Below are 25,983 nucleotides of genomic sequence, written 5' to 3' on the forward strand. Positions count from 1 at the left end.
TATCAGCAGGCATGATGCAAGCAGGGGCTTTTTCTCTTGGAATACTCCCTCTTGGAGCTACTGCGTGAGGAGATCCTCCTACCCTCCTGGAGGGACCACAGTGGGAGGGAGGCTCGGCTCACTCTCAGAAGTTCCAGCCATCTCAGCTGAGCTATCAGACACGCGAGTGCTATTGTCCAGGCCAATCGGGCCTCCAGCTGACTGCAGCCACGTGTGTGACCAAAGCAAGATAGCAGAACTGCCCAGCTCAGCCCAGCCCAGATCGCAGAATCATGAACAAAATAAGTGGTGTTGGACTTCCCTGGTGGTGCAGTGGTTAAGAATCCACCTGCCAATGCAGGGGACACGGGTTCGAGCCCTGGTCCAGGAAGATCCCACAGGCTGCGGAGCAACTAAGCCCGTGCGCCACAACTACTGAGCGTGCGCTCTAGAGCCCACGAGCCGCAACTACTGAAGCCCGTGTGCCAAACTACGAAAGCTTCCATGCCTAGAGTCCGTGCTCCGCAACAAAGAGAAGCCACTGCAAAGAAGCCTGCGCACCACAACGAAGAGTAGCCCCCACTCGCCACAACTAGAGAAGGACTGCGCTCAGCAACGAAGACCCTATGCAGCCAAAAATAAATAAATAAATTTATCAAAAAACAAAAGAAGTGGTGGTTGTTTTAAGCCTTAAGTTTTGGGGTACAGACACTGGCATATGCCCTGAAGTGTGCTTGGTTTGTTGTCCGTGAGAGGCTCCAAGCAGTGGGGGCTACCATGCGTCAGAGGGCTTTCTGGAGCGACGAGACTGGGATGCAGGACAGAGCAGAGGCTGTGGGGCAGAGGTACAGGGGGGCATTGTGGAGGTCTTCTGTCTTTAGTTTGGGTTTCTCCGGAAGCAGAGGCTGAAGCAAGGACTTGAGGACAAGATTACCTGCAAGGAGTGGAGAACGTTGATAGGGGAGGCAGGAAGGGACCCAGAAAAGGGAAAGCTGACAAGAAAGGGTACGTTAGCAAGCCAGAACCATGGTGGACAACTGGAGCTTTGAGAGCCCGTGTAGAACACACACTTCCCAGTTACCCCCACGGAGGCAGGGGACCTGGAGTATTTACATACCGTCTCCCTTCAGTCAGTCACTGGTTGAGAGCGGTTGGAGTGGGAAGAGGCATGATCCTCCTGGCATGGAAGTCTTGCCACACTCATACCCAGGGCAAAGCGGGCACCAGTGGTCTGAGAATGCCCACAGGCAGAGTCACGTGCTGGCCCTGGCAGTTAGACCACCAGGTGTTGACAGGGTGAGGGGGACAGGATATGGACTTGGCACCCGCTGTGTCTGCTACAACCCCCCACCCAGACACATTCACCCAAACACGGCTCCTCAGCCGCTTCCCTGCACCAATGATTAGAGATTAGACAGTAACGGTTTTAGTCCAAACTGAGTTTAATCAAGAGTTTCATATAGGGGAGGGATTCACTAGAAATACTGAGGTCTGGGTCAGGGGCCTGGTTGTGTTCTGACTTAAAGCAGTAGGACCTAGGGGATTCTAATCGAGAGTCCTTCCTATGTCTCAGGGTTAAGGACCTGAAGGGGGTGGGTCCTGGGGAGGTCAGGGGTCATCTTAGGAGCTCTACTAGGATGGTACTGGAAGCTGTTTTGGCATACCCCAAGTACCATATAGGGGAGTTATATCTGGACCCCAAAAGATCCTGGTGGGGAAAGGGTTGGGGGTCCAGTGTGTTTCACAGAAACAATCAAGGGGTCTCGATTTCACAGAAATCATCAAGGGGGCTCCTTGTGGGTGGGGGAAGGGTATCATACCACCCCAAATATTGGGAACTGTTTACCCGCCAACAGCCATTTTGGGGTTTTAATGTAAGACCCCGATGGCAGGACATTATGCACATACATTATCACAGTTTGCAACATTAGCATACGCTGGCTGTCCCACAGGACGGTGGGGACTGGAAAATCAGTCCAGGTTCTGGGTTTGAGTCCTAAGAGGACAGGCCTGGGGGTGCCACACGGCTCCTCTTCAGTAGCTGCCGGAGCTGTGGACAAGACAAGATGGGGGAGAAGCCTGAGAGGTTGCAAGGAGAACAGGCACACCCTGTGAAGTTGGGGGTCAGAGGGAAGTGAGTAGGGTCAGTTGGGTTTGAAGGTCAGAGGTTCTGAGTCAAGATGCGGGGCTGGGGGTGAAGCCTCTTTCACACAATGAATCAAGGCTCCTGAGCAAAGGTGTTGCTGGCTGGGCGTTCCCACCTTGGGATTAGCATTGAGGACTGGGAGTCAGAGGGGAGAAGCAAGGGGCCAGAGTCACATTTGGGGGTCAGAAGTCCCACTCTGAGGTCGGGACTAAAAGTCAGGGGGCTAGAGGTCATGCTTGGGGATCAAAGGTCACACCTTGAGGTCAGGATTCAGGGTTGAAAGTAGAGGTCACACTCTGAGGTCAGGGTGGAAATAGAGGTCAGGAGGAGTCACCATTATCAGGCAAGGGAGGTCCAGGGTCATTTTTTTTTTTCTGGCCATGCCACATGGCATGTGAAATCTTAAGTTCCCCAACCGTGGATGGAACCCATGCCCCCCGCAGTGGAAGCGTGGAGTCTTAACCGCTGGACTGCCAGGGAAGTCCCTCAAGGTTACATTTTGAAGTCAGGGTTGGATAAGGGTCAAGGTCACCTTCTGAGATTACAAGTCACCCTCTACAGTCAGGAATGATGGGGTCGGGGGTGCACCCTGCAGTCGGGGTGGGCTCAGTGCTCACCCCCTCAGGGCCCGGCCCGGGCCGTAGCAGGTGGACAGGCTGCTCGTTCTCCAGGTTGCGCAACGTTGGATCCGCCCCAGCTGCCAGCAGGCGCCGCACAATGGCCTCCTGGGCCGGCCCAGGGGGCAGGGCGGCCGCCATGTGGAGGGCTGTGTTCCCATGGGCCTGGGGACGGTGAGGGGGGGCCTGCTGAAGACGCAGGCTCAGCTGGCCTGGGCCCTCGACGGCGCGCTTCATATTCCGTCACACCCAGGTCCCACATGTCCCTCCTCACATCCCCCAGAAGTCCCCTCCAGGGCCACATTCCACACACCTCTCTAGGCCCTACACGTGCCCCGTCCACATCCCACACAGCAGCCCCTCCACAGACAGCCCGTGGGACTCCCAACATCCCACTGCCCGCTCTCTGCCATGTCTCACCCAATCTGCATATTCCAGCCTAGGCCCCTACCTTCATGTTGACAAAGGCCTGCAGGTCTCCCCGTGGCAGCGCCAGCAGCAGCTGAACCACGGTCGGGTTGGCAGCCTGCACAGCCAAGTGCAGAACTGTCTTGTTGCTCTTGATCTCCTGTGAGGAGGGGAACGACAGAGGTCAGGCCAGTCCTCACACCCAAGCCTCCACCCATGGAACCCAAGAGCCTTTAGACACCCTGTCTCTCTTTTTCAAGCACCCAGGAGTGCCTTATACAGTTGTACGTGCTGTGCACTCTACAGGAATACCAGATTTAAGGGGGTGCCATTCAGATCATACACATCACCGAACGGTACATTTATTAAGACAATTTTCCAGCCCAAGTATCTTTGAGAAAAAGATTTCTTTTCTATTCATCCAAAGGAGCTCTCTGGACTAGCAGCTGCCCTGGCAGCCCACATTCTATTAAACACAGTAAAATGCGCCCACATCCCACATGGACTGTACTTTATCTATAAGGATGGGAATTGAGCAGCATTAATCAGTGGCCTACCTAAGCCTGTATCTACTTCCATACTGAACTGTTCTCTTCATATTTTGAAGCAAGTAAAGACATTTTCCACAATGAGACTTTACTATGTGCCTTTAAAGAATTTGTAATGATAATAAACATTAAAAATTGTGTGTTTAGACATAGAAAATAAACTTATGGTTACCAAAGGGGAAAGGGGATGGGGGAGGATAAATTAGAAGTTTGGGATTAGCAGATACAAACTACTACATGTAAAACAGATAAACAACAAGGTCTTACTGTATAGCACAGGGAACTAGATTCAACATCCTGTAATAATCCATAACAAAAAAGAATATGAAAAAGAATATGTGTATATGTGTACAACTGAATCGCTCTGCTGTACACCAGAAACTAACACAACACTGTAAATCAACTATACTTCAATTTTTAAAAAAATTGTGGGTTTATATAGGGCAAAACCACCTAGCTGGCTCATCAAAAAAAATTATAAAGAGAAAACTCTAAAGGATGGGAAGCTCTAAATTAAGAGCTTAAAAGGACATATCACTGCAATGTGTGGGCTTTATTTGGATCCTAGTTTTTTTTTCGTTTTGTTTTGTTTTTAATGAAAAAAAATAAATGTATGTCACTTTAGAGCCAAATAAAAATTTGAACACAGGATATTTGATATTATGAGACTGTTAATTTTTTTAAAGGTGGAATAAAGGTACTGAGGTTAACAAGAGGTTAAAAAGAGTTCTAAAGACAAATATTTATGGGTAAAACTATAAGCTTGGATTTGCTTAAAAATAATACAGAAGTGGATGGGAAAGGACTGGCTATGATTTGCTGGTTATTTATGTTGGGTACATGGAGTTCATTATACTATTTTCTGTACTTTATCTATGTTCAAAGTTCTTGAACAAAAATTTAAAAACCCAAAACAATGAGTAGATGTTTAATTCTCTCAGCCAGCCTTTGAAGGAGCTACTGTCAGGAAGGAGGAGACTATATGTATTCACAGCTGGATTCTGGGGTCAGGCCACCTGGGCTCAAATCCCCTCTCTGACACTCACAAGGCAAAGTCCTTAAGCCTCAGTTTCCTTATCAGTGAAAGAGAGAAAGTATTAATAGTATACACATCAAAGTGTGTTTGTGAGGATTCAATTAGCTAATCCATGAAACTTAGTGTTTGATGAATAGTTAAGTGCTTGGTAAATACAAGTTAAGATCAGTAATATTATTCCCAGTTGACAACTGGGGCACAGAGAATTGAAGTCACATGTTCAAGGTCACACAGCTGGGAAGAGGCAAGTCAGAATGTTTCGAGCCCCTGGATAGCCAGGCGCCCCCATCCCACATGCCCTCCTGGAGGCCACCTGCCCACTTGCCCAGCTCACCTGGCTGGTATGATCAGCACCCATGTGCAGCAACATCTTGACGCAAGCCAGCCTGTCTTGGGCCTGGGTACTCAGTACTGGGGGATATAGGTCGGGTGGGTGCATAGCAACGTTGAGGGCCAGGATGGCTGTGTGGAGAGGGGTGAGGCCTGCAGAGTAGAGACAGTGAAGACTTTACATCTGGAGCACCGACCCCACCCAGCCCCACCAGCCCCACCCACCCTGCCCACCACCCAACTTACCCTCGAAGTCTCTGGCTTCGATGTCAACTCGAGCCCCTGAGTTAATCACAGCCTGGGAGGAGGAGGAGGTAGACAGCTGGATTACGGTCTCCCCAGGCCTCCTAGCCCTGAAAGCCAGGATCCAGGCAATCAGTCCATCCCATTCATCCCACCTGCCAGGTGAACATACCGAGAGAACTCTTGGGAGCCCATATGTAGCGGCCACGTGTAAGACAGAACGCCCTTGATGGTCAGTGGCGTTGGGTTCTGCTCCCAGGTTCAGTAGATCCTCCACAATCAGGGGCTGGTTGGCAGCAGCAGCCACCAGAAGAGGGGTCTGCAGGAGTCAGGAAAGGTCAGTCTGGGCCCCCAGCCCCCTCCCCTCTGAAAACCAGGAATCCAGGCTTCCAGACCCCCTGCTCTCAGATCCAGGAGTCCAGGCCCTCAGCCCTCACCTTGCCCTTATGCTCACGAATGTCCAGATGTCTGTACGCTTGGAGCATCTCAGCTGCGGCATATGCGGCCCAGCGCAACCCTCGAGCCACAAACAGGTGCAGGAGCCTGAGGATAGGTGGAAGGCAGCAATGAGCACAGCACCCCAGCTGAGCAGGAGAGCCTGCAGACTCCATTCCCCTATACTCACGTGTCTCCCTCCTCATCCTGGGCCAGCAGCTTTTGTGGCCCCAAAGCCAGCATCTGAGCACGGGCAGTGTCCAGGGATGGTCCGTTGACCACAGGAGGCAACTGTGGGGGTCCTGAAGGGAGTCCAGAACCTCTCCAGGATCCTGCCTGTGGCAGGGGAGGTTCTGCATAGAGCCGAGTATCCAGGGGTTCCTGAAGGGTACAGGTGATGGGGAGAGCCAGTCAGCTGAGAATTCCCTCTTTCTACCACAGACACATACACATACAGAGTGCCAGGCAGAGTGGCTGGGCGTCCCATCTGCGCCAAGTGACCTTGGACCTTTGGGCCTCATTTTTGCCCATCTGAGGAATGGGATCCTAAACCAACCCCAGACATCTCAGAATGCTGCATAAGGGCAACTGGGAATCTTAGGAGCCCTTCAGCACCCAGTTCCCATTCTGTATCTCACCTCCATCCCCAGGGGAAATGAACACGGCCGCCCTGGGTCCGAGTGTGAGTAGAAGTCAGGAGTCAGGGAACCTTCAGCAGCAGAAGCAGGGTAAGAGTAGGGCCTGTCCGTGTAGGCAGCATGCGTGTTGGGGTCCCAGTCTGGAAAGCCCATGGAGGGTGCCAGGCTGCCAAGTCCAGAACCCACAGTCTCCTGGTGTGCTGGGAAGTGAGTATGGCCTGCGTGTGAGAGGAGGAGCAGGGGCAGGCCTGGTTACCAGAGTTAGGGAAGTCACAGCCCAGACAGGACCTGTGTGAGGGCCTGGAGTCCCCAGGGTACTGAAAGCTAGTACTTCTGGGGCACCAAGGGGCTGGAAGCTTGGACTTATGGGACCTAAATGCCTGGGACACTGAGGGGTTGAGGGCCTAGATTCCAGGCTGGGAGCCTGGGTCCCTGAAGGACTATATGCATAGACTACTGGGCTCCAGAGAATCTGGTTCTACTCTGCGGGTCTCAGCAAGAATGAGGGCCTAACTCCTAAGCTTCTGAAAGTTCTAAGAGTTGGGATGTTTGAGTCCCTGAGGGAAGCTGGGGCTAGGAGCTGAGGGAACCAGGTGAGTTTCCAGACTTACCAGCTTCACCCTCATTCACAGATGGGGTCAGGGGCTGGGCCAGGGGAGCCAGGAACTGTCCCTGTAGAGGCATAAGCAAAAAGAAACAAGGGTGAATTTATCTGGCAGATTCCTCAGCATCCATTCCCCACCTACAGGCCATCTAAGTCAGGACTATGACTCTCATCAGCCCTGAGGGCCCAGCAAGGCAGCAAGTCCTTGCCCAACAGGACATGGCCTCACGGGAGTTGTAGTTTACGGCGCTTCATGGGCCTCACCGGTAGCCCACCAGCGTCAGGCTGCTGCTGGCGGCGCCTTTGTTCTTCTAGGAGCTTCTTCACCGTCTGTGATGGGCAGTGGCTGCGCTCATTCCGGCTCACTGCGGGGTGAGGAGGGAGGGAAGTTATCAGGGGGCGTTAAGTCACCCAAGTGCGCCGGGGAGTGGGTCTGAGCGCCCTCTTCGCCCTCCCGCGCGGAAAAACTGGCACACTGATGCCGCCTGAGAACTCCAAAGCCAATCTAAGATTTCGGGTGCGGCGCCGCCTCCGCGGTTTCCTTCCTTTTGCTCCGCACTTTCCCCTCTGACCCAACTTTCCACCAGCGTCGTGGAAACTGAGGAAGGAGGTGGAGGGCGCCCTCTGCAGCCCCCCTCCCTCTGCCTGCCACTTCCGTGAAAAATCCCACCCCACCCCACTCCCAGATCTCCCAGTCCTGAGGGATTCGGGGCGTCGCCGGGCAGCACTCCCTAGAGACGCACATCCAGGTTCCCGATATCTCTCTGCCCTAGAAGCTGCCCTGATACTTCTTCCTCGGGATACCAGGCATCCGAGTCCCCAGCCCCTCTCCCTGAGGAACCACGAAGTCAGTAACCCCCTAGCTCATTAGGAATCCAAAGGTTCAGACCTCGCCCCCCTCTTCAGACCCAGAAGTCCAAGCCCCACCTCACGGGAGTCTGGGAGACTCGCATCCCCTTCCCCAGGACCCAGGAGTCCGGGCCCTCAGCCTACTCCCCGCTAGGACCTGGTAATCCCAGTTTCCAGACTCGTTCGCACGACGCAAGAAGGCCGGGACCTCAGCCCTCACCCTTCCGAGCCCTCAGCTCTCACCCTTCCGAGCCCTACTCGAGCACAGGAAGGGTTAAGCGCCGGAGGGCGGACTCGGAAACAGCCCAGACGCGACGCGCTGACGTCACGGCGCTCACGCAAGGGAATCTTCCACCTCCCTCTTCCTCTCCGCCCGGCGACCCAGGTGTCCCGCTCCGAGACGCGATGCGTGGCCAAGCGTGGCGCTCGTGGAATCCCCGCACAAGGGAAATTCCTGCTCAGCCCGGGGACCCGGGCCGGTTGGCGACTCGGGAAATCCCAGGGTGGGGCAGGGTCACGGCCAGAGTGCATCCCTGCGGCCAAGCCCCGGACCTTGCCCACCCAGACCTTGGCTGATTTCAAACAACGCCCCCAAGGACTCGATCCAGCCTCTTTTTCTACAGCATGGAGTCCGGGTCGCCAGCCCCCTCCTCCCAGGACCCAGGCAGGAGTCGGGGCTCCCAGCGCTTTCACCCCCGGGACCTAGCATTCAGGATCAACCGTCCTTTACCCCACCCCACGCCCCCCACCCGACCCCGGGACTCAAGAGTCCAGAATCCCAGCCGCTCCGGGATCACGACCCAGGAGTCTGGACCCTCTGCCCCCTCCAAACACCGGGTACCCTCACTCTCAGCTTGATACTTCACCCCTCACTCTTGATGCTCCAGCTCCGTCCCTCAGAGCCTCAAGAGTTCGTCCCCCAGCCCCTCTCTTAGGGGCCGAGCGTGTCTCACCTCCCCGCCCCTCCATTACCTCGGAGATTCCGTGATGCGGATTGTGGGGCCCCAGGGCCCCGGCCTCGGCGCTGCGCCAGCCTCGCTGTTTCCCCGCGGAGCCGCCGCCGGGTCCCCGATCTTGGGTCGGGTCCCCCCGCGACTTTTTAAACTGAGGTTCTGGCACCGCCCAGTCGTGGGGCGGGCCCCGCCCACAAGCCCGGGAGTCCCCGCGTTGCGCTCGAGCAAACTTGGGGTCTAAATGGGCGGGGCTGACTTTAAGAGACCGACTCCTAAGTCTCCCCGGAAACAGGGATTGGGCTTTGGTCTGAGGGAGAAGGGGCCTGAGGTAGCGGACTCCTGAAAGTGGAGGGAACTGGGGACCTGGACTTTTGTCCAGGGGGGTGTTGGAGGCCTTGACTCCCAGGCCCTGGGCTGGCCGAGGGGCGGGGGGACGGGGGGACGCTGCCAGTATTATTGGGTCCTGAGAGAGAAGGGGGCTGGGGTTCTGAACTCCCTGGTCTCGAGGGAAGAAAGGTCTGTAGGTAAGAGTGATATAGGTGGACTCAAATTTACCCCCTTCCACACATCACCTTTTTCAGAGGCCTGTTCTCATTTATTCATTCATCATTAAAAATAATTACTGCAAGGGAGGTACTTTGCTGGGTGCTGTGGTATAGCTGTGAACTAAGCAGGCAGGAATTCCCAACCCTCAAGCCAACTGACATTCCAGTGGGAGGCTCACTCTCAGTTCCCATCTTGGTGACCATGTAAATCATATTTCTCCCCTGCCCTCAAGACTCTATGCTCTCCTGGTTCTCCTCCCTCACTTGCTGCTCCTTCCGTTTTACTGGCTGTTTCCTCCTCTTCACCCATTCTTGGTGTTGGGAGGAGGTGGTGTTGCTCCTCTGTCTGTACTCACTTCCTTGATGATCTCATCCAGTCTCATGGCTTTAAATACCATCCATAAGCCAGCAATCTCCAAATTTACATCTCCAGACCAGACTTATCCTGAACTCAAAGAGGCAGCTGTGGTCATTCAGCTTCTCCACAGGGAGATCTATAGGGCATTTCCAACCCAGTTTGCCCAAACCTTGGCATTTTCCCCCCTAAGGCTGCTTCCCCTCTTTCTCCATCCTGTCAAAGGATGCTCTGTCTTCTCAGTTGCTTAGGCCAGAAGCTTTGGTTATCCTGGACCCCTCTCTCTCATACACATTCATATCCACTCCATCAGCAAGTTTTGTTGGCTCTACCTTCAAAATCTTTCCAGGATCTCCCCAGTGCCCACACCCTGGTCTACCTGTCACATCCCACCTGGACCATCACAGCAGCCCCCCTGATCTCTCTGACCCTCCCCCTAGTTTGTCCCTAAAGGCTGGCAGAGAGATCCATCACCTCTCCCCCTCCCACACACACACAGGAAGCAGGTGGCCTTGCCACCAGCAAAGTGACATCCGCTATTGCTGCCTCTCTACTCCCATTGTGCCTCAGGACTTCTCTGGACCAAAGCCCTTTGACAGACCTCTTCCAGCCCCCAGCCCACCATGGTTCCTGCAGGCAACATCCCGTTCCTGCTTTTGCTCCTAGGTGAAGCCAGTGGTTATGGGGGGTGTTAGGCAGAGTTTTGTGAAAGGAGTGGCTTGGGGTGGCATCTGAAGGGAGAGGTGCTGAGGATGGGTCCTTCTCCCAGTGCCCGTTCCCTTCCAGAGAGAAACTTCTGGGCCTGGTTCTTTGGGGAGGGAAGCTGAGTTTGGATGGCTGCTGTTCGTCCCCTTCTCACCGCTGGGTGAGATTTCCTGTGAGGTGAGATTTCTGATTTCCTGTCTCCCTCTGTGTCTCTGGGTGCTTCCCTCCCATTTGGCGCCTCTTTCTCATTTGACCTCTCCCAAGTGGAGGCTACTTCTCAGGACATCACCTTTCCCTGCACCCTGTTTTGAGAACCACCTCTCCCCATTGATCTCCTTTCCCTCTCTTTCCTCAGTGGCTGCAGCTCAGATGACCCCAGGTGAGAAATCAACACTCTGTCCCCTTTGCAGCACCACTTCAGGTCCTGCTTCCATCTCTAAAGTGTGGCCTGTGGGTCCTGGATCTCACCACACATCCCCTAATCAGAGCCCCCAGAGGATCTGCAGTCCTCTCTAGGTCCCCATCTCACTGTCCTCATCACCAAACTGAAGGCCCAGGGACTCGGCCACCCACCCGCCTGTCTTCAGGAGTACTTACTATGCCCAAAGCACAGTCCTGGGAGCCCTGGGACACCCCCCAGCCTCTCTCTGGATCTCCCTCTCCCCTCTCGTTCCCCAGGGAATCTGGGACACCCACCTCCAAAGGGACTTCCTCTGACCCATATGCCCAAAGCCCAGGCCCAAGTGTCTGGAACCCCCCTCAGCCGCCTTCTGTCTTGGCTCCCACCCTTCAGGTTCCTGTTCCGCATGTGGGCCCCTCTCCCTGCCACTCCTGGCGGGCCTCGTGGCCACAGATGCGGTTGTGTTTGTGTCACTGCTAATCGTGGTGGTGGTGTTTGTGTGTGTGCGCCCACACAGCAGGCCCACCCAAGGTGAGGGCAGGGACTGAGCTGGGCCTGAAGAGGCATGGTGTCCCTAGGGAGGGGGTCCCCAGGGCGGGCACCCCCGGGCAAGCCCTTGAGGTTCTGGGGAAACCCTGGGGGCGGTGCTTGGGGGAACTCCTGAGGAAACCCCTGAGGCAGGGGGTCCCCAAGGAAGTGGAGATGTGGGTGGAAGGTGGGTGGTCAGGCCTCGTGCTTTCTCTTCCCCACCCCCAGAAGATGGCAAAATCTACATCAACATGCCTGGCAGGGGCTGACTCCCCAGTAACTGCGACATATGACTTCTGACCCTGTCATCCTGGATTGTGTGTGGTGGCACAGGAAATCCAACCCTCTTCTGGGCTGGAATAAAGCAATTGAAATACTTCTTGTTCTAATTCTTTCTCAGACAACCCAGGTTCCCCAAAGGCTCCCTCTCATTTGGCTGTTTCTGGGTCCTTGATCCCCCTAGAACCCCGCATATCCCCATCCCGTCAGCCGAGGGTTCTGGAATAACTCAACATTGTTTGTGTGCTCCACGTTTATTTGGGGGCAGTAGTGGGGAGAGGTCTGACGTCTCATTGTGGACACTCTGTGGATCTGTATCTTGGTGGGAGTAGGAATAGAGTGCTGGGCAGGCATCAGGAATGATTGGATCCAGGCATCAGGTTGTTGAGTGCCCTGGTTTGGGCTCATTTTTAATATGGCCTCTGAGTGTTGAGGTTGCTGTAGACATCTGTCCTCTGGCCTTGGAGCTCCTAAAGGGATGGACAGGGTGTGGACCATCAGTAAAGGGGGTCCACCAAATAAACTGAAAATAAAATCTAGCCTTCTCCCAGTGGCCTGCAAGGCCCCTGGCAACTTCTTCAACCTTGTAGCCATGAAAGAGATCTGGATTTTATTCAAGTGCCTTCAATGTTCCCCCTGCTCCTCTGGCTCATTGTTATGTCCCAGCCGAAGGGCTTTTGTGTGTGCTGTTCACTCTGCCTGAAACATTGGTCCCCTAGATATTCCCATGGATAGTTCCTTCTCACCCTTCAGGTCTCAGCTCATGTCACTTTCTCAGAGAGGCGTTTCTTGATTTCCCCATCTACAGTTTCTTCCCTGCACACTCGAGTCACTGTTACATCAACCTACTTTATTTCCTTCATGTTGCCTCCCCAAATGATCTTATTTGTTAATCTGCTTCAAGTCTGTCTCCCCAGGCCTTCCCTGGTGGCGCAGTGGTTAGGAATCTGCCTGCCAATGCAGGGGACAGGGGTTCGAGCCCTGGTCCAGGAAGATACCACATGCCGCAGAGCAACTAAGCCCATGAGCCACAACTACTGAGCCTGTGCTCTAGAGCCCGCGAGCCACAACTACTGAGCCCACGTGCCACAACTACTGAAGCCCGCACGCCTAGAGCCCGTGCTCTGCAACAAGAGAAGCCACCACAATGAGAAGTCCGCGCACTGCAAAAAACAGTAGCCCCCCTTGCCGCAACTAGAGAAAGCCCACAAGCAGCAACAAAGGCCCAATGCAGCCAAAGATAAAAATTAATTAATTAATTAATTTAAAAAAAAAGTCTGTCTCCCCAACTAGGATGTAAGCTCTGCTGCTGTGTCTCCAGCATCTAGCATATATAGGCCCTCAACATATTCCACCAAAGGAATGAATAAACTGGGGCTTTGCCCTAAAATTTCACTGCCCCCCACCTCCCCCTGTAACTGGAAAGCCCCTTCAGTCTTCTGGACCTCACAGAGCCAAACTTGAGATTCTTATACTTTACAAAGAGACTTTTTATCCACAAGTGAGGCAAAGCAAAGTTGGTTGCAGACAAGTAGAACAGATTTCACCGAGCAGGGTTCACAGTGCGGATGGGGTGGGGTTCTATGGCCCCAAGATGCAGGCCTCAGATAGAATCCCTGAAATCATATACAAATGCCCGGTCTGGAGTTCATCCTTCTGGAGAGGGTCTGTTTGGCTTCCGTTAGATTCTCAGAGGAGCTCATGACCCCCTAAAGGGTTAAGAATGGCATTGACTGGAGGTGGGAGATGGAAAGGTGACATTTGCATCATGGTTCTTAAGAAGGGTTTCAAGGATACTTGCAGTGTCTCTAGATGATATGCACAATTTTGTATTTTTTGTGTGGATTTTTCTGAAGAGTCTCTGGCTTTCGTCAGTTTCTCAAAGGCTGCAGGGTCCCTCCCCCACAAATTCAGAGCTCCTCTCTTTAGAGTTACCAAACTAGGGTTGAATTATATCCTCTGCCCTTATGAGGACTTCTCTGAGAAATCAGCCTGTCCTGGGCTGGGCTTTTCCAGAAGAATTCAGAGCCTGCTTCTGGCTGAGACAAACTATCCCTGTATTTCCCCTCCACGCATTTTAAGCTGGGCATAAGGTGGTGATTGATCCTTGAAAGCAGTTTTGGATGCTTTGTCTTCAAGCGTTTGAGGAGCTGCTGAGAAAGTGGGCTTTAGGGTCTAGGTTCTGCAGGGGCTGGGGGAGGGGTATTTGCGACAAGACGCCCTCAGGGCAGGAGTGAGGTGTGAGAAAGAAACGCTGGTTTCCTCACCTGATAAGGCGACTCTATCTCAGTGATGCGCTGTTTCCGGGTCACTGCTTGGGGGTGGGGGACAGCAGAGTTCAGAGACAGACGGGGTGAGAATTGGGACCATTTTGTTGCAAGAGCCGCCCCTCCATCGCCTCCTTTTGGGTGGACGTGACTTGGGAGCTTACCCCTCCCCACCAGGCAAGTCCTCAGAGGGTCCCAGGCCATCCCCGGCCAGCTCCACTCACCCTCCGTGGGCCCTCGCCCCCGAGGGACCAGCCGACCCAGGGAGTACACGGCCAGGGCGATGAGGAGGGTCAGCACCAGGTCCCCCAGCACGATCCCCGCCAGCACGCCGGGGCTCACCGAGGAGCAGCTGCGGTCTGGGAACGTAAGTGGCACAGGAGTCAGAGACCAGTGGGAGTTGGGAATTGGGAGGTGGTGTCAGTCATCAGGGGGTGGTGTGGAGAGACTGGGGAAGGGACAGAGATGGGGTGGTCTTTGGGAGGTGGGGGGGGATCGCAAGGTCTAGGCCTACCTGCGTGGGCCTGAACGAGGCTGAGACCTTAGGAGAGAAAAAGAAGGTAAACTGAGACACGTGACTATGACTGGGGGTTGGGCAGAGAAGCTGGGTAGGGTGGGTCCTGACAGGCGCGGGTGGAGAGCCACGTCTGGTGGGACCTGCGGGCCGTCACCACGGCCACCGGACTGTGTTACTTCTACATCAACTTGTCCTGTTGCAACACCCTCAGAATCCCCTCCCTCTGCTTCTCCCAGAGGCCAGATCTTGTGGGGTGCAGGCTCTGGGAGAGACCCATAGGGTTTGGGGTGCCAGGGATCTGCTCCGGTACCAACCCCCACCCTTTGGTTCTCTCTTTCCACCCTGTTCCCTGCCCTGCCCAGAGCTGAGCCCAGGAGCTGCTGAAGCCCCCAACTCACCACCCACAGTCAGGAGAGACAGGAGTCTGTTGGAGGGTCCAAAGCCCCCCATGATGCAGGCAACGCTGCTGGACACCACAGTCCAAGACGGGTGGGATGTGGCGTAGTGTCCAACCAAGTAAAGGAGGAAGTCTGAGGTGGGTGGTGGCAGGCGGGAGGAGGGAACAATGGGGGAGGAGGAACGGAGACGGATACCACCAAAGAGTCAGGCCCTGACACCCCAGAGGGCCACGCTGCAGCCCCCAATGGCTGGAAGGAAGGCCAAAAGATACATGTGTCAACTCGACCTCCAGCCCTAGGCAGGGGTCAGACATCATTATAGCAGGAGGGGCTGTGGCTGACTGTGATTGAAGCTATCTCTGCCTCTTCCTGGCTGGACAACCTTGAACAAGTCACACAACCTCTCTGGGCCTCAGTTTCCTCATCTGTAAAATGAGGAGTAAAATAGTACCTACTTTATACTATTGTTGTGGGGAATCAAATGAATTAATATTTCTAGAACAGGGCCTGACCCTTGTCAGCTTTTTATAAGAACCAGTTATAATTACTTGACAATCAGAACCGTGTGATGTTCACAGGATATTAAAAGAGAACCATCGGGATATGGGTACTAACGACGTGCAGGCACCCCGTCCCAAGTGTTCATGAATTTAACCCCCAAGAACACTCTTCTGAGGTAGATGCTTTGATCCCCATTTTACAGAAAGATAAAGACACTTGCCCAAGGTGACACAGAACATAAAGGCAGAAATGGAACCCAGGACCCAAAGACAAATATTTGACCCTTAGAGAGAAAGAAAAAGAACCAAGATGGAGGATAGGGAAGGAGAAAGTAGCGGGAAGGCAGAGAAAGAGGGAGAGGAATAGGCAGTGACACAGATGCACACAGCACAGACGCAGGACTGGGGCTTTGGGGTGAGGCAGGTGGGGGAAACGTGGTAACACTGGGCCAGATTAGGCTCCTCCCACCAAATGAGGAAGTGGCTGGAAGCGAGCCCTGAGGGAGGCCACCCAGGAGATGACAAGGACTTCTAGCCCCAGCAGGAGATAAGCCAGGGCTGGGGAAGGAGGAACCTGAGGTTAGGGCCAGCAGCAGGAAGCCCCCCCTCCCCTGTCCAGGCGGCACACCCACAGCTCCCCGGGGGGCCGGGCTCAGGCGCAAAAAGGGGAAACTGGATGCTGGTCATGGGACAGATGCTGAGTGGCCCGTTGCGGGGGCGTAGTATTCAGAGTCTGGAAAAGGGCCAGGGCTGAGTCCCAGGCAGCACTGGCTGCTAATGCCACCACTGCCCAGGCCTGGCCGAGTCTCACCGCAGAAGAATCAACACCCCACCATCACCACCACCACCACCACCACCACCACCAGGTCTGGAGGAGGCCGGTCCTGCAGGCCCTACTGGCACACCAGGCATCTCAAGGTGGCTGAAGCCCAGCGAGCCGGGGGCAGTCAGAGACCAAAGGAAGCTCTGAGCCAGGAGGGCTTTGATCTGACTTGGGGGGTTCCCAGGGCTCCCTCTGGCTGGGGGTGGGGAGCAGACTGTGGGGGGGGCAGGGGCAGGAGCTGGGAGCCAGTTTCTTGTGAGGGTTTTGTGAGGTCTGTTAGAATCAGGCTTGCCTGGCACCCTGTATATGCTCAATGAATGTTCATCTTTATCAACATCACTGCTGTTACTGTTATTAGTACTTCAGGTCTTCAGTTCTGTGCTCGCCTTGAGAAAAATCCTCCCTCTACCTCTCAGCCTCAGCCTCCTGATCTGATTCTTCCAACTCCAAGCAGGCCCAGGCTGTCCCCAGTCTAACAGCCCCACACCCATGCAGCACCCAGTCAGAACAGATGTGGCCACAGGGCTGGATCAGAGTCCTGGGGCTCCCCTTTGGTTGCTGAGATGTGGGGAAGTCTGAGGCGTCCCAAGGGAACTGACTGGGGTGGTGGTAGATATTTGTGGGATGTGGGATAGAGGCTCTTTACCAACCCAAAGTGAAGTATTTCAATATTTTAGCGACAGGTACAACTTTATGGGTGCAGACCCCAATATGCCAGGCTGGGCTGGTCTCCACTCCCTGGTCTCCATTCCACCGGGAAAAGGAACAGGCTGAGATGGAAGGCAGCACCCTCCTTCCAGAGCCAGACTCCAGGAAGCAGTGTTGCCCCCCTGGCCACCATATCTGTAAAGTGTCTCAGTCTCTCCTGGCAGCAGCCCAAGAATTGGGCAAGGTCAAAGCTGACTTTCCCAGAAGGCAGGCTGTGTGCTGAGTCTGTGACAAGCTTGCCTCTGTGGAAGCTACAGTCCCTCCCCAGTCTCCCTGCTTCCACTTTTCCCCCCTACAGTCCATCTTCCCCACAGCAGCCAGAGAAAGCTTTCTGAAAAGTGAGACAAATAACCCACTTTTTTTTTTTTTTTTTTTTTTGCAGTATGTGGGCTTCTCACTGTTGTGGCCTCTCCCGTTGCGGAGCAATGGCTCCGGACGCACAGGCTCAGCGGCCATAGCTCACGGGCCCAGCTGCTCCGCGGCATTTGGGATCTTCCCGGACAGGGGCACGAACCTGTGTCCCCTGCATCGGCGGGTGGACTCTCAACCACTGCGCCACCAGGGAAGCCCTATTTATATATTTTTTTAAATTAATTTGTTTTTATTTTTGGCTGTGTTGGGTCTTTGTTGCTGTGCACGGGCTTTCTCTAGTTGTGGCGAGCGGGGGCTACTCTTCGTTGCGGTGCACGGGCTTCTTATTGCTGTGGCTTCTCTTGTTGCGGAGCATGGGCTCTAGGCGCGCGGGCTTCAGTAGTTGTGGCACGCAGCTCAGTAGTTGTGGCTCACAGGCTCTAGAGCGCAGAATCAGTAGTTGTGGCGCACGGGCTTAGTCGCTCTGCGGCATGTGGGATCTTCCTGAACCAGGGCTCGAACCCATGTCCCCTGCATTGGTAGGTGGATTCTTAACCACTGCGCCACCAGGGAAGCCCTATATTTTCTTACTTTTAAAAATCTGATGTTTTTTATGGGGAGTATTTTTAATCTATGTAATTGGGGGAAAATGATATTTCAATATCAGAAAACACAACAAACAAATCAATTTTGCAGAAGAAAAAAATACAGGACTTCTTCTGCCAGGAGCGGTGTTCTAAAGAAATCAGAAACCACCCTCCATTGGAGAACAGATAAAAATGCAGGATGAAAGCTATGGGGAAAAAAAATTACTAAAAGCAGCAAAGCACTAGTAAGAGGCTAAAGAAACAGTACTGAAAACTCAGAATAAAACAAGAGAGGAGTTCAAAACTCAAGTGCCTTTGGAACAAATGCCTTCACTTGTTCCAAAGGCATTTTCCAACTCAGAAGACAGTCTGAGAGGAGAGGAGCAAAAGTAAAGGCCCAGATCCACCCAGACTGGAGAGTCTGAACCTCTGCTCTTCAGTTTAAGCTGAGACCTGAAGGCCATCACACTCAAGGTAAGAATGAGCCAGGAGTCACCTAGCTTTCATGTGAACTTACAGTTTATCCTTGCACCCCCTTTCACTATGCTATAGCTACACGAATTTTCAAGAAAACAAAACGCAAGTTTGAAGTTTTTATCAGGAAACTGCGGGACTCTCACTGTTGTGGCCTCTCCCGTTGCAGAGCACAGGCTCCGGATGCGCAGGCTCAGCGGCCATGGCTCACGGGCCCAGCCGCTCCGCAGCATGTGGGATCCTCCCGGACCGGGGCACGAACCCATACCCCCTGCATCGGCAGGCGGACTCTCAACCACTGCGCCAGCAGGGAAGCCCCAGTAGAACATTTTAAATAAAATATACGCCAATAAAACAGTTTTTAAAAAATTTGATGAATAGCACTACCAAAACCGACAGCTAGCATCATTTATGGTTAAGTATTAAAACATTTAATGGTTAAATATTACAAGTTTTCCTTCTGAGACTTCCCTGGTGGTCCAGTGGTTAAGACTTTGCCTTCCAATGAAGGGGGTGTGTGTTTGACCCCTGGTCAGGGAGCTAAGACCCCACATGCCTCAGGGCCAAGAAACCAAAACATAAGACAGAAGCCACATTGTAACAAATTCAATAAAGACTTAAAAAATGGTCCACAACAAAAAAAAAAATCTAAAAAAAATGTTTTCCTTCTAAGTTTGGACTAAGACAAAGAAAGATGCCTATTGTCATCACTTCTGTTCAATTTTGTCCTGGTGACCTTAACTCTGAAGTAAAGCAGGAAAATAAATAAAAGGTTATTGTCACCATTTTAAATAGATTATATGATTCTGGCTAAAGAAAATTCAGAAGACTCTATAGACTAATTTATTAGAATTCATAACAGAATTTAGTGAGGTACCTGGATATAAAATCAATCTAAAATCAATATAAAAATCAATTTATTGCTATGTACCAGCCATAAACCAAACAAAGGTGGAAAAAAGTAACCCTTTACATTAGCATAAATGGCCAAGTAGCTAGTAATAAATCTAACAAACTATATGAAAAGCCTGTACAGGGAAACTCTGTAAAAGACTTTTTAAAAAATCTAGATAAATGGTTTGATATACCATGTTATTGGATTTGGATAGCAGTTTCCCCTGAATTTACCTATATATTCAATCCGTTCATAATCTAGATTCTAAAAGCTTTTTTCTGTGGGACTTGCAGATGGATCCCAAATTTTACACTGAAATACAAAGAGCCGATTATAACAAAGGTACTCTTAGACAAGAACAAGATGAAGGTCTCACCCTACTTGATATCAAGACTTATTGTAAAGCTGCTGAAGGAGTGAGTGGAAGTGGTTTAACCACTTTGGAAACAGTATGGCATTGTTTTTCCCAGTGACTCAGAACTTCTGCCTGTATCCTGGAGAGACTAGTGGATGGACACCAGAAAGCCTGTGTAAACCTCTTCACAGCTGCCCTATTTGCAAAGCCCTTCAGGGGAACCAACACACATGCCCATCACAGGAGAATGGGTACGTATACTGTAGCACATTCACACAATAATGAAAATAAATATCCTGGATCCATAGAATAAACACAGTAGAAACCAATACTTGCTACAACATGGATTTATCTCACTGACAGAATGTTAAGTGAAAGAAAAAAAGCCATATACAAAAGAGTACATGCAATATGGCCCTCATTTGCATAAAGTTTAAAAATAGTCCAGATTAGACTAGAGTGTTTAGGAAGCACAGGTAGGGGCAAAACTATTGAGAAAAGCAAGGAAGGGATTTTATCACATCAAAATGGTGGTAACCTGTCAGAGAAGAGGAAGCTTTATGAATAAGAAAGGACAAAACATTTTCTAGACTGCACTGATGACCTCTTTCTTTTCTGTGGCGGTAGATGGTCGAGTGTTCAATGATTCATTATGCCGTGCATTTGCTTTTTGTTTGGGGGTTTTGTGGGCTCTTTTGATAGGTGTTCTATATGTCACAATAAATAAAATTTAAAAGATCTAATAATGCTTGCTCGTTATGAAAATTTTGAAAAATACAACAAAATACAAAGAGAAAAAGAGACTTCACCTACATCTGAGAGACAACCTCATTACAATATTTTGTTATATTTCCATCCTGTCATTTCACTGGGTATATTTTTATATATTTCTGACCATATCATATATGCAAATTTGCATTCTGCCCATTTTTGCAAACAACTTGTATTAACCTGAAACAAGCAGCTATATTCCCTTTGACTACTCTTTCGTGACGTGACCTCACTGTTACCCTTGCTCTTTGCCCTGGGAAGAAACCAAAGAGATGACCCTCAGAATAAATTAGACACCAAAGTTGAGATTTTATTTCTCTGTCCACCTATGCTTAGAAAGAGCGGTGGGCTGAGTCTCCATTTCCCTTTTCTCTTTCCCACTGCCTGGAGCATGGATGTGGTGGGAGCCACCTTGGACCACTCAGGCCAGGGCACTGCCCTAGGGATGGGAGAGCCATAGGTCAAAGCAGCCTGCATCTCTGATGCCATAAAGCCTCCATACTGACACCATGAAGCCCTGGACTGCTTATGCTTGGTCTACTGGTGAGAGAGGATTAAAGTTCTCCTTTGTTTAAGCTATAGTTATACTGAGTTCTCTTACGGATTCATGTCCTACCTAACATAGACCCTACCTAAATGCTCATTATATGTGAGCATTTTCTCACGTTCCCAGAATCTCCTTAGAAGTATCAGTCTTGGGACTTCCCTGGTGGCGCAGTGGTTAAGAATCCACCTGCCAGTGCACGGGACATGGGTTCGAGCCCTGGTCTGGGAAGATCCCACATGCCATGGAGCAACTAAGCCCGTGCACCACACAACTAGACCTGTACTCTAGGGTCCACGAGCCACAACTACTGAGCCTGTGTGCCACAACTAATGAATCCCGCACTCCTAGAGCCCATGATCTGCAACAAGAGAAGCCGCTGCAATGGGAAGCCTGTGCACCGCAACGAAGAGTAGCTTCTGCTCACCACAGCTAGAGAAATCCCACGGGCAGCAACGAAGGCCCAACGCAGCCATAAATAAATAAACAAATAAATAAATAAATAAATAAATAAATAAATTTAAAGTCTCTTAAAAAAAAGAAGTATCAGTCTTAATTGGTTCATAATATTGTGTTCTGCAAAGTTACTGAATTTTTCATTCACTCATGCATTCATCCATTTATTCCATCACATATCTGTTGAGTGCTTACTGGGCCCCTGGATGGGTGATGGCTATGCAATGGTGAATAAAACTGCCTTCCTGCAGCTTACATCCTAGTGGAAGAAGACAGGTGATACACAAGAAAACAAATAAACAAGATAACCCTTCTCTATGTTCAGATACAACATGTTCCCAAATGTGTAGCAGAGACTAATCGCTCACTAAAACTGCCCCCCTTTGCCCCTTTGCACACAGCTGGACCACATTTCCCGTCCTCCCTTATAATCAGGTATGTGAGCCAATGAGCAAGTGGGCAGATGTGTGTCTTACTTCCAGGTGTGATGCCCCAAACCTCCCACTTAGGACCCTCACCTCTTTTAACATTCACCAATGGAGAGGACTAAGGGCAGATGCAGGGAAGCTAAAGGAGCCCAGAGCTGACAGGTGGGAGGAGCCTGGGCCCGTAAGTGGCTCTGAGGAGCAAAGCTACCCCACCTGCTGTATCACACAACCCTGTGAAAGAAGATAGGTTGCATCAAGCCACTGAGATTTGGGGATTCTTTGGTTACAATTGCTAGTAATTTCCCTTGCCTCATACACATGAAGAAAGGACTCTGGTAAACTGCAAAATTTTTCACCCCTCCCTGGCTCCTTACCCTTTGCCGTCTGACTTCACAGCAACTTCCATCAAAGGATGGAGTCTATTACCCCACCCCTTGAATCTGAGCAGGTCTTGGGCCGTGAGGTGGCCAATAGAATGAGAGAGAAGAAATGGCATGATAGTTGCCAACAACTGCTAAAGAACTGAAAATGAAGTCAGAAATAAATAAATACATTCAGGAAAAAAATGCCTAGGAGGTACCCTCATACAGTTATCATGGACTCTAGCATGTTGAGGAAAATTCCTGCAGCTCACCTAACTTCTTTCAAGCCAGCATTTCCCACATTTATTTTATCAAGGAGCCTTTATTCTCAAATACCAATTAACATCCCATGGATCTTTGTCAAATGCTAGTAGGACACAGTCAACTTCTTTCCAATTAGTTTTTGTTCATTTTGCTATTATTTTTAAAATGGTGTTATAAAAATCCTTGCAGTGAAATCTTTTCCACTTGCTGGATTCTTTCCAGGGGCTAAGTTCCTAGCAGGGTAAATGGTGAATTAACAGATATGCACATTCTCAGGCTTTGGACTCAGGCTGCCCAATCCTTCTCTGGAAGGGTCACTCCCATTCACAGCCCAATCATAGTGAATGTGAACAGGGTCTCCCATTTCCCTGAACTCTCCTCACCAAAGGAACCACATTTCAAACATCCTTGCTGATTTGACAGACAAAGGGATGCATCTCAGTATTTCAAGTGGCAAATTATTTGAATATTACTGGGGATAAACTTGCCTTTCATCTTTTTTGGCTATTTGTATTTCTTCTTTGAATTGTCTTTTCATATTAATTACTCATCTTTCTTTTGGGTATTGGCTTTTCCTGTTAATTCCGCATTAATTTATTAATATCTTTATTACATTAACCACTTTTCTATCATACCTGTTGCAAATATTTTTCTCTACTATTGATTTAACTTCAATTTTTGTCATGCCCTTTTCTTTTCTTTCTTTTTTTTTTTTTGGCAGTACATGGGCCTCTCACTGTTGTGGCCTCTCCCGTTGCGGAGCACAGGCTCTGGAACATGCAGGCTCAGTGGCCATGGCTCACGGGCCCAGCCGCTCCGCGGCATGTGGGATCTTCCCAGATCGGGGCACAAACCCGTGTCCCCTGCATTGGCAGGCGGACTCTCAATCACTGCGCCACCAGGGAAGCCCCGTCATGCCCTTTTTGAACATATGGGATATTTAACTTTTTATGCAGTCAAACCCATCAATCCTTTCCTTTGTAATTTGTTCTTTTTTTAAACAGGATTTAAATTTATTTATTTATTTATTTATTTTTGGCTGTGCAGCATAGCATACGGGATCTCAGTTCCCCAACCAGGGATCACCAGGGATCGAACCCATGACCCCTGCAGTGAAAACATGGAGTCTTAACCACTGGACCACCAGGGAAGCCACTGTGATTTATTCTTTTAAAGTTCAGAAAGTCTTTTCCAACCCAGAGGTTATTAAATATTTATTTCATCTTCAAATTTTTATTGTGTAATTTTCTTCCCACATTTTCCTCTAGTCCATCTGGAATTTAGTTTCATTTATCATGCAAGATGAGGCTCCAAATTGATATTTTCCCCCAAATGGCTGAGACATAAACCCAGCTGGTATAACATTATGTTTCTGTTCTATAATACATTCTTGCTTTCTTTACTCTGTCTTTGGCCAATCATTCTGGTACATTACCCAGGATGATTGCTCTTACACTGAAATCACACTTTATATTATATGAATTCCATGATTTTGTCTGTCTTGTCACCAGTGTATCCACAGCACCTAGAACAAAGCTTGGCACATGGCAGGATCTCAATAAACATCTGGTGAAAGAATTAATTAGTGAATGAATCAATGAATGAGTGAGCAAATAAATGAATGCATACAATATGCCAACCCCGATCTGGGCAGTGAGTGTACAGAGGAATAGGAAATAGTTTACTCAGTGTGTATCAGGTAGCCATTGCTGCATAACAAAATTCCCTACAACTAATGTCTTAAAACAGCAACCGTGTTATTATTTGCTCACTGTCCTGTGTTTCAAGATTTTGAATAGGAGCAGAGATGGTTTGTCTCTGTTCCACATGATGTCAGCTCTGGTTAGAACATCCAAGAAAAAAAAGAACATCCAAGAGAGCTTCTTCATTTGCATGTCTGGTGCTTTGGGAAAAGTTCGAATGGCTAAGGGATAACTAGAACAGCTGAACTGGGGTCATATATGAGGGGCATCGATTCTCGCTGTTACCTGGCTTCCTTAGGTCTCCACATGGCCTTTCCATGTGGTCTCCCCAACAAGGAGCTCAGAGCTCATGAGTACACAGAAGCAAAAACTGACAATCCTAGGCTTAGCCAAGAACTGGCTGGGGGTGACTTCTGTCATATTCTATTGGTTAAAGCAAGTCACATGTCCAAGGCAGATTCAAGGGGAGAGGATTATATAAGTGTGAATAGGGAGGTATATCTCTCTGGGAATCTCAGCATAACTGACTTCCACAATCCATTAAATGGCTGCTTATTAGCCATTCACAAGAGTCAGGCAGAAAGCAGGTGCAATGGCAGGCCACACAGACACAGGCTCCTGAAATGCAGTGAATGTAGGGGCCCAGGCCATTGCTGGGCCCTGAGGCAAGTATCTCTCCCAGTCTGAGAAAGGAAGTCACTTCCAATGGAGGTAACCCCAGACATGTGTATTAAAAATGAGAGCACAATCAGTCAAATGGAAGAGCATGTACTAAGGTTCACAGGCGAGAAACCACTTAGAGATTGTCTTGGTGAATCCCTAAAGTCCAGAGGCAGAGATGAATGCCACTGTAAGAAATCTAGCATTCATCTTGAAGAATAGTGATTCCGAATCAGCAACTGGGTATCAGAATTACCTGAGTTTAAGAGGGAAGACAGCAGAAGCAAGAAGAACTACAGTTCTGCAGCCTGTGGAAGGAAAACCACATTCACAGAAAGATAGACAAAATGAAAAGGCAGAGGACTTTGTACCAGATGAAGGAACAAGATAAAATCCCAGAAAAACAACTAAATGAAGTGGAGATAGGCAACCTTCCAGAAAAAGAATTCAGAATAATGATAGTGAAGATGATCAAGGACCTCGGAAAAAGAATGGAGGCAAAGATCGAGAAGATGCAAGAAATGTTTAACAAAGACCTAGAAGAATTAAAGAACAAACACCTAGAAGAATTAAAGAGCAAACAAACAGAGATGAACAATACAATAACTGAAATGAAAAATACATTAGAAGGAATCAATAGCAGAATAACTGAGGCAGAAGAACAGATAAGTGACCTGGAAGACAGAATGGTGGAACTCACTGCCATGGAACAGAATAAAAAAAGAGAATGAAAAGAAATGAAGACAGCCTAAGAGACCTCTGGGACAACATTAAATGCAACAACATTCTCATTATAGGGGTCCCAGAAGGAGAAGAAAGAGAGAAAGGACCCAAGAAAATATTTGAAGAGATTATAGTCAAAAACTTCCTTAACGTGGGAAAGGAAATAGCCACCCAAGTCCAGGAAGCACAGAGAGTCCCAGGCAGGATAAACCCAAGGAGAAACATGCTGAGACACACAGTAATCAAACTGACAAAAATTAAAGACAAAGAAAAATTATTGAAAGCAACAGGGGAAAAACAACAAATAACATACAAGGGAACTCCTACAAGTTAACAGCTGATTTCTCAGCAGAAGTTCTACAAGCCAGAAGGGAGTGGCACGATATATTTAAAGTGATGAAAGGGAAGAACCTACAACCAAGATTACTCTGCCCGGCAAGGACCTCATTCAGATTTGATGGAGAAATCAAAAGCTTTACAGACAAGCAAAAGCTAAGAGAATTCAGCACCGCCAAACCAGCTCTACAACAAATGCTAAAGGAACTTCTGTAAGTGGGAAACACAAGAGAAGAAAAGGACCTACAAAAACAAACCCATAA

General features: G+C 50.1%; 3 protein-coding genes across 4 annotated transcripts; 1 reads left to right on the plus strand and 2 right to left on the minus strand.

Moving 5' to 3' along the window:
* Positions 1-1,414: 1,414 nt before the first annotated feature.
* Positions 1,415-8,918, minus strand: NFKBID (NFKB inhibitor delta). The gene is made up of 12 exons (XM_081215203.1): positions 8,806-8,918; positions 7,249-7,349; positions 6,992-7,052; positions 6,381-6,598; positions 5,933-6,123; positions 5,745-5,850; positions 5,480-5,626; positions 5,311-5,362; positions 5,069-5,217; positions 3,194-3,310; positions 2,743-2,907; positions 1,415-2,029 (listed from the first exon to the last, which is right to left on the minus strand). Exons 4-12 carry the CDS (start codon positions 6,531-6,533, stop codon positions 1,976-1,978), a joined length of 1,134 nt encoding a protein of 377 aa, XP_081071329.1. The 5' UTR covers positions 6,534-6,598; positions 6,992-7,052; positions 7,249-7,349; positions 8,806-8,918; the 3' UTR covers positions 1,415-1,975.
* A 1,391-nt stretch (positions 8,919-10,309) lies between these two features.
* On the plus strand, positions 10,310-11,588 carry HCST (hematopoietic cell signal transducer; the record flags this gene model as incomplete). Its single annotated transcript, XM_081215973.1, has 4 exons — positions 10,310-10,352; positions 10,747-10,770; positions 11,185-11,322; positions 11,548-11,588. The coding sequence occupies 4 exons, from the start codon at positions 10,310-10,312 to the stop codon at positions 11,586-11,588; spliced, it is 246 nt and encodes an 81-aa protein (XP_081072099.1).
* Positions 11,589-11,833: 245 nt separating this feature from the next.
* TYROBP (transmembrane immune signaling adaptor TYROBP) lies at positions 11,834-14,889 on the minus strand. Of its 2 annotated transcripts, none has more exons than XM_081216386.1 (5): positions 14,781-14,889; positions 14,380-14,406; positions 14,090-14,224; positions 13,866-13,909; positions 11,834-12,068 (listed from the first exon to the last, which is right to left on the minus strand). In XM_081216386.1, the coding sequence occupies exons 1-5, from the start codon at positions 14,830-14,832 to the stop codon at positions 12,009-12,011; spliced, it is 318 nt and encodes a 105-aa protein (XP_081072512.1). In that variant the 5' UTR covers positions 14,833-14,889; the 3' UTR covers positions 11,834-12,008. The 2 variants fall into 2 exon arrangements, with proteins under 2 accessions (XP_081072512.1, XP_081072513.1); XM_081216387.1 differs by having other exon boundaries at positions 13,866-13,912; positions 14,781-14,850.
* Positions 14,890-25,983: the final 11,094 nt, after the last annotated feature.

The sequence above is a fragment of the Mesoplodon bidens genome (genome assembly GCF_964165515.1).
Source record: "Mesoplodon bidens genome assembly, chromosome: 18".
Taxonomy (NCBI): domain Eukaryota; kingdom Metazoa; phylum Chordata; class Mammalia; order Artiodactyla; family Ziphiidae; genus Mesoplodon; species Mesoplodon bidens.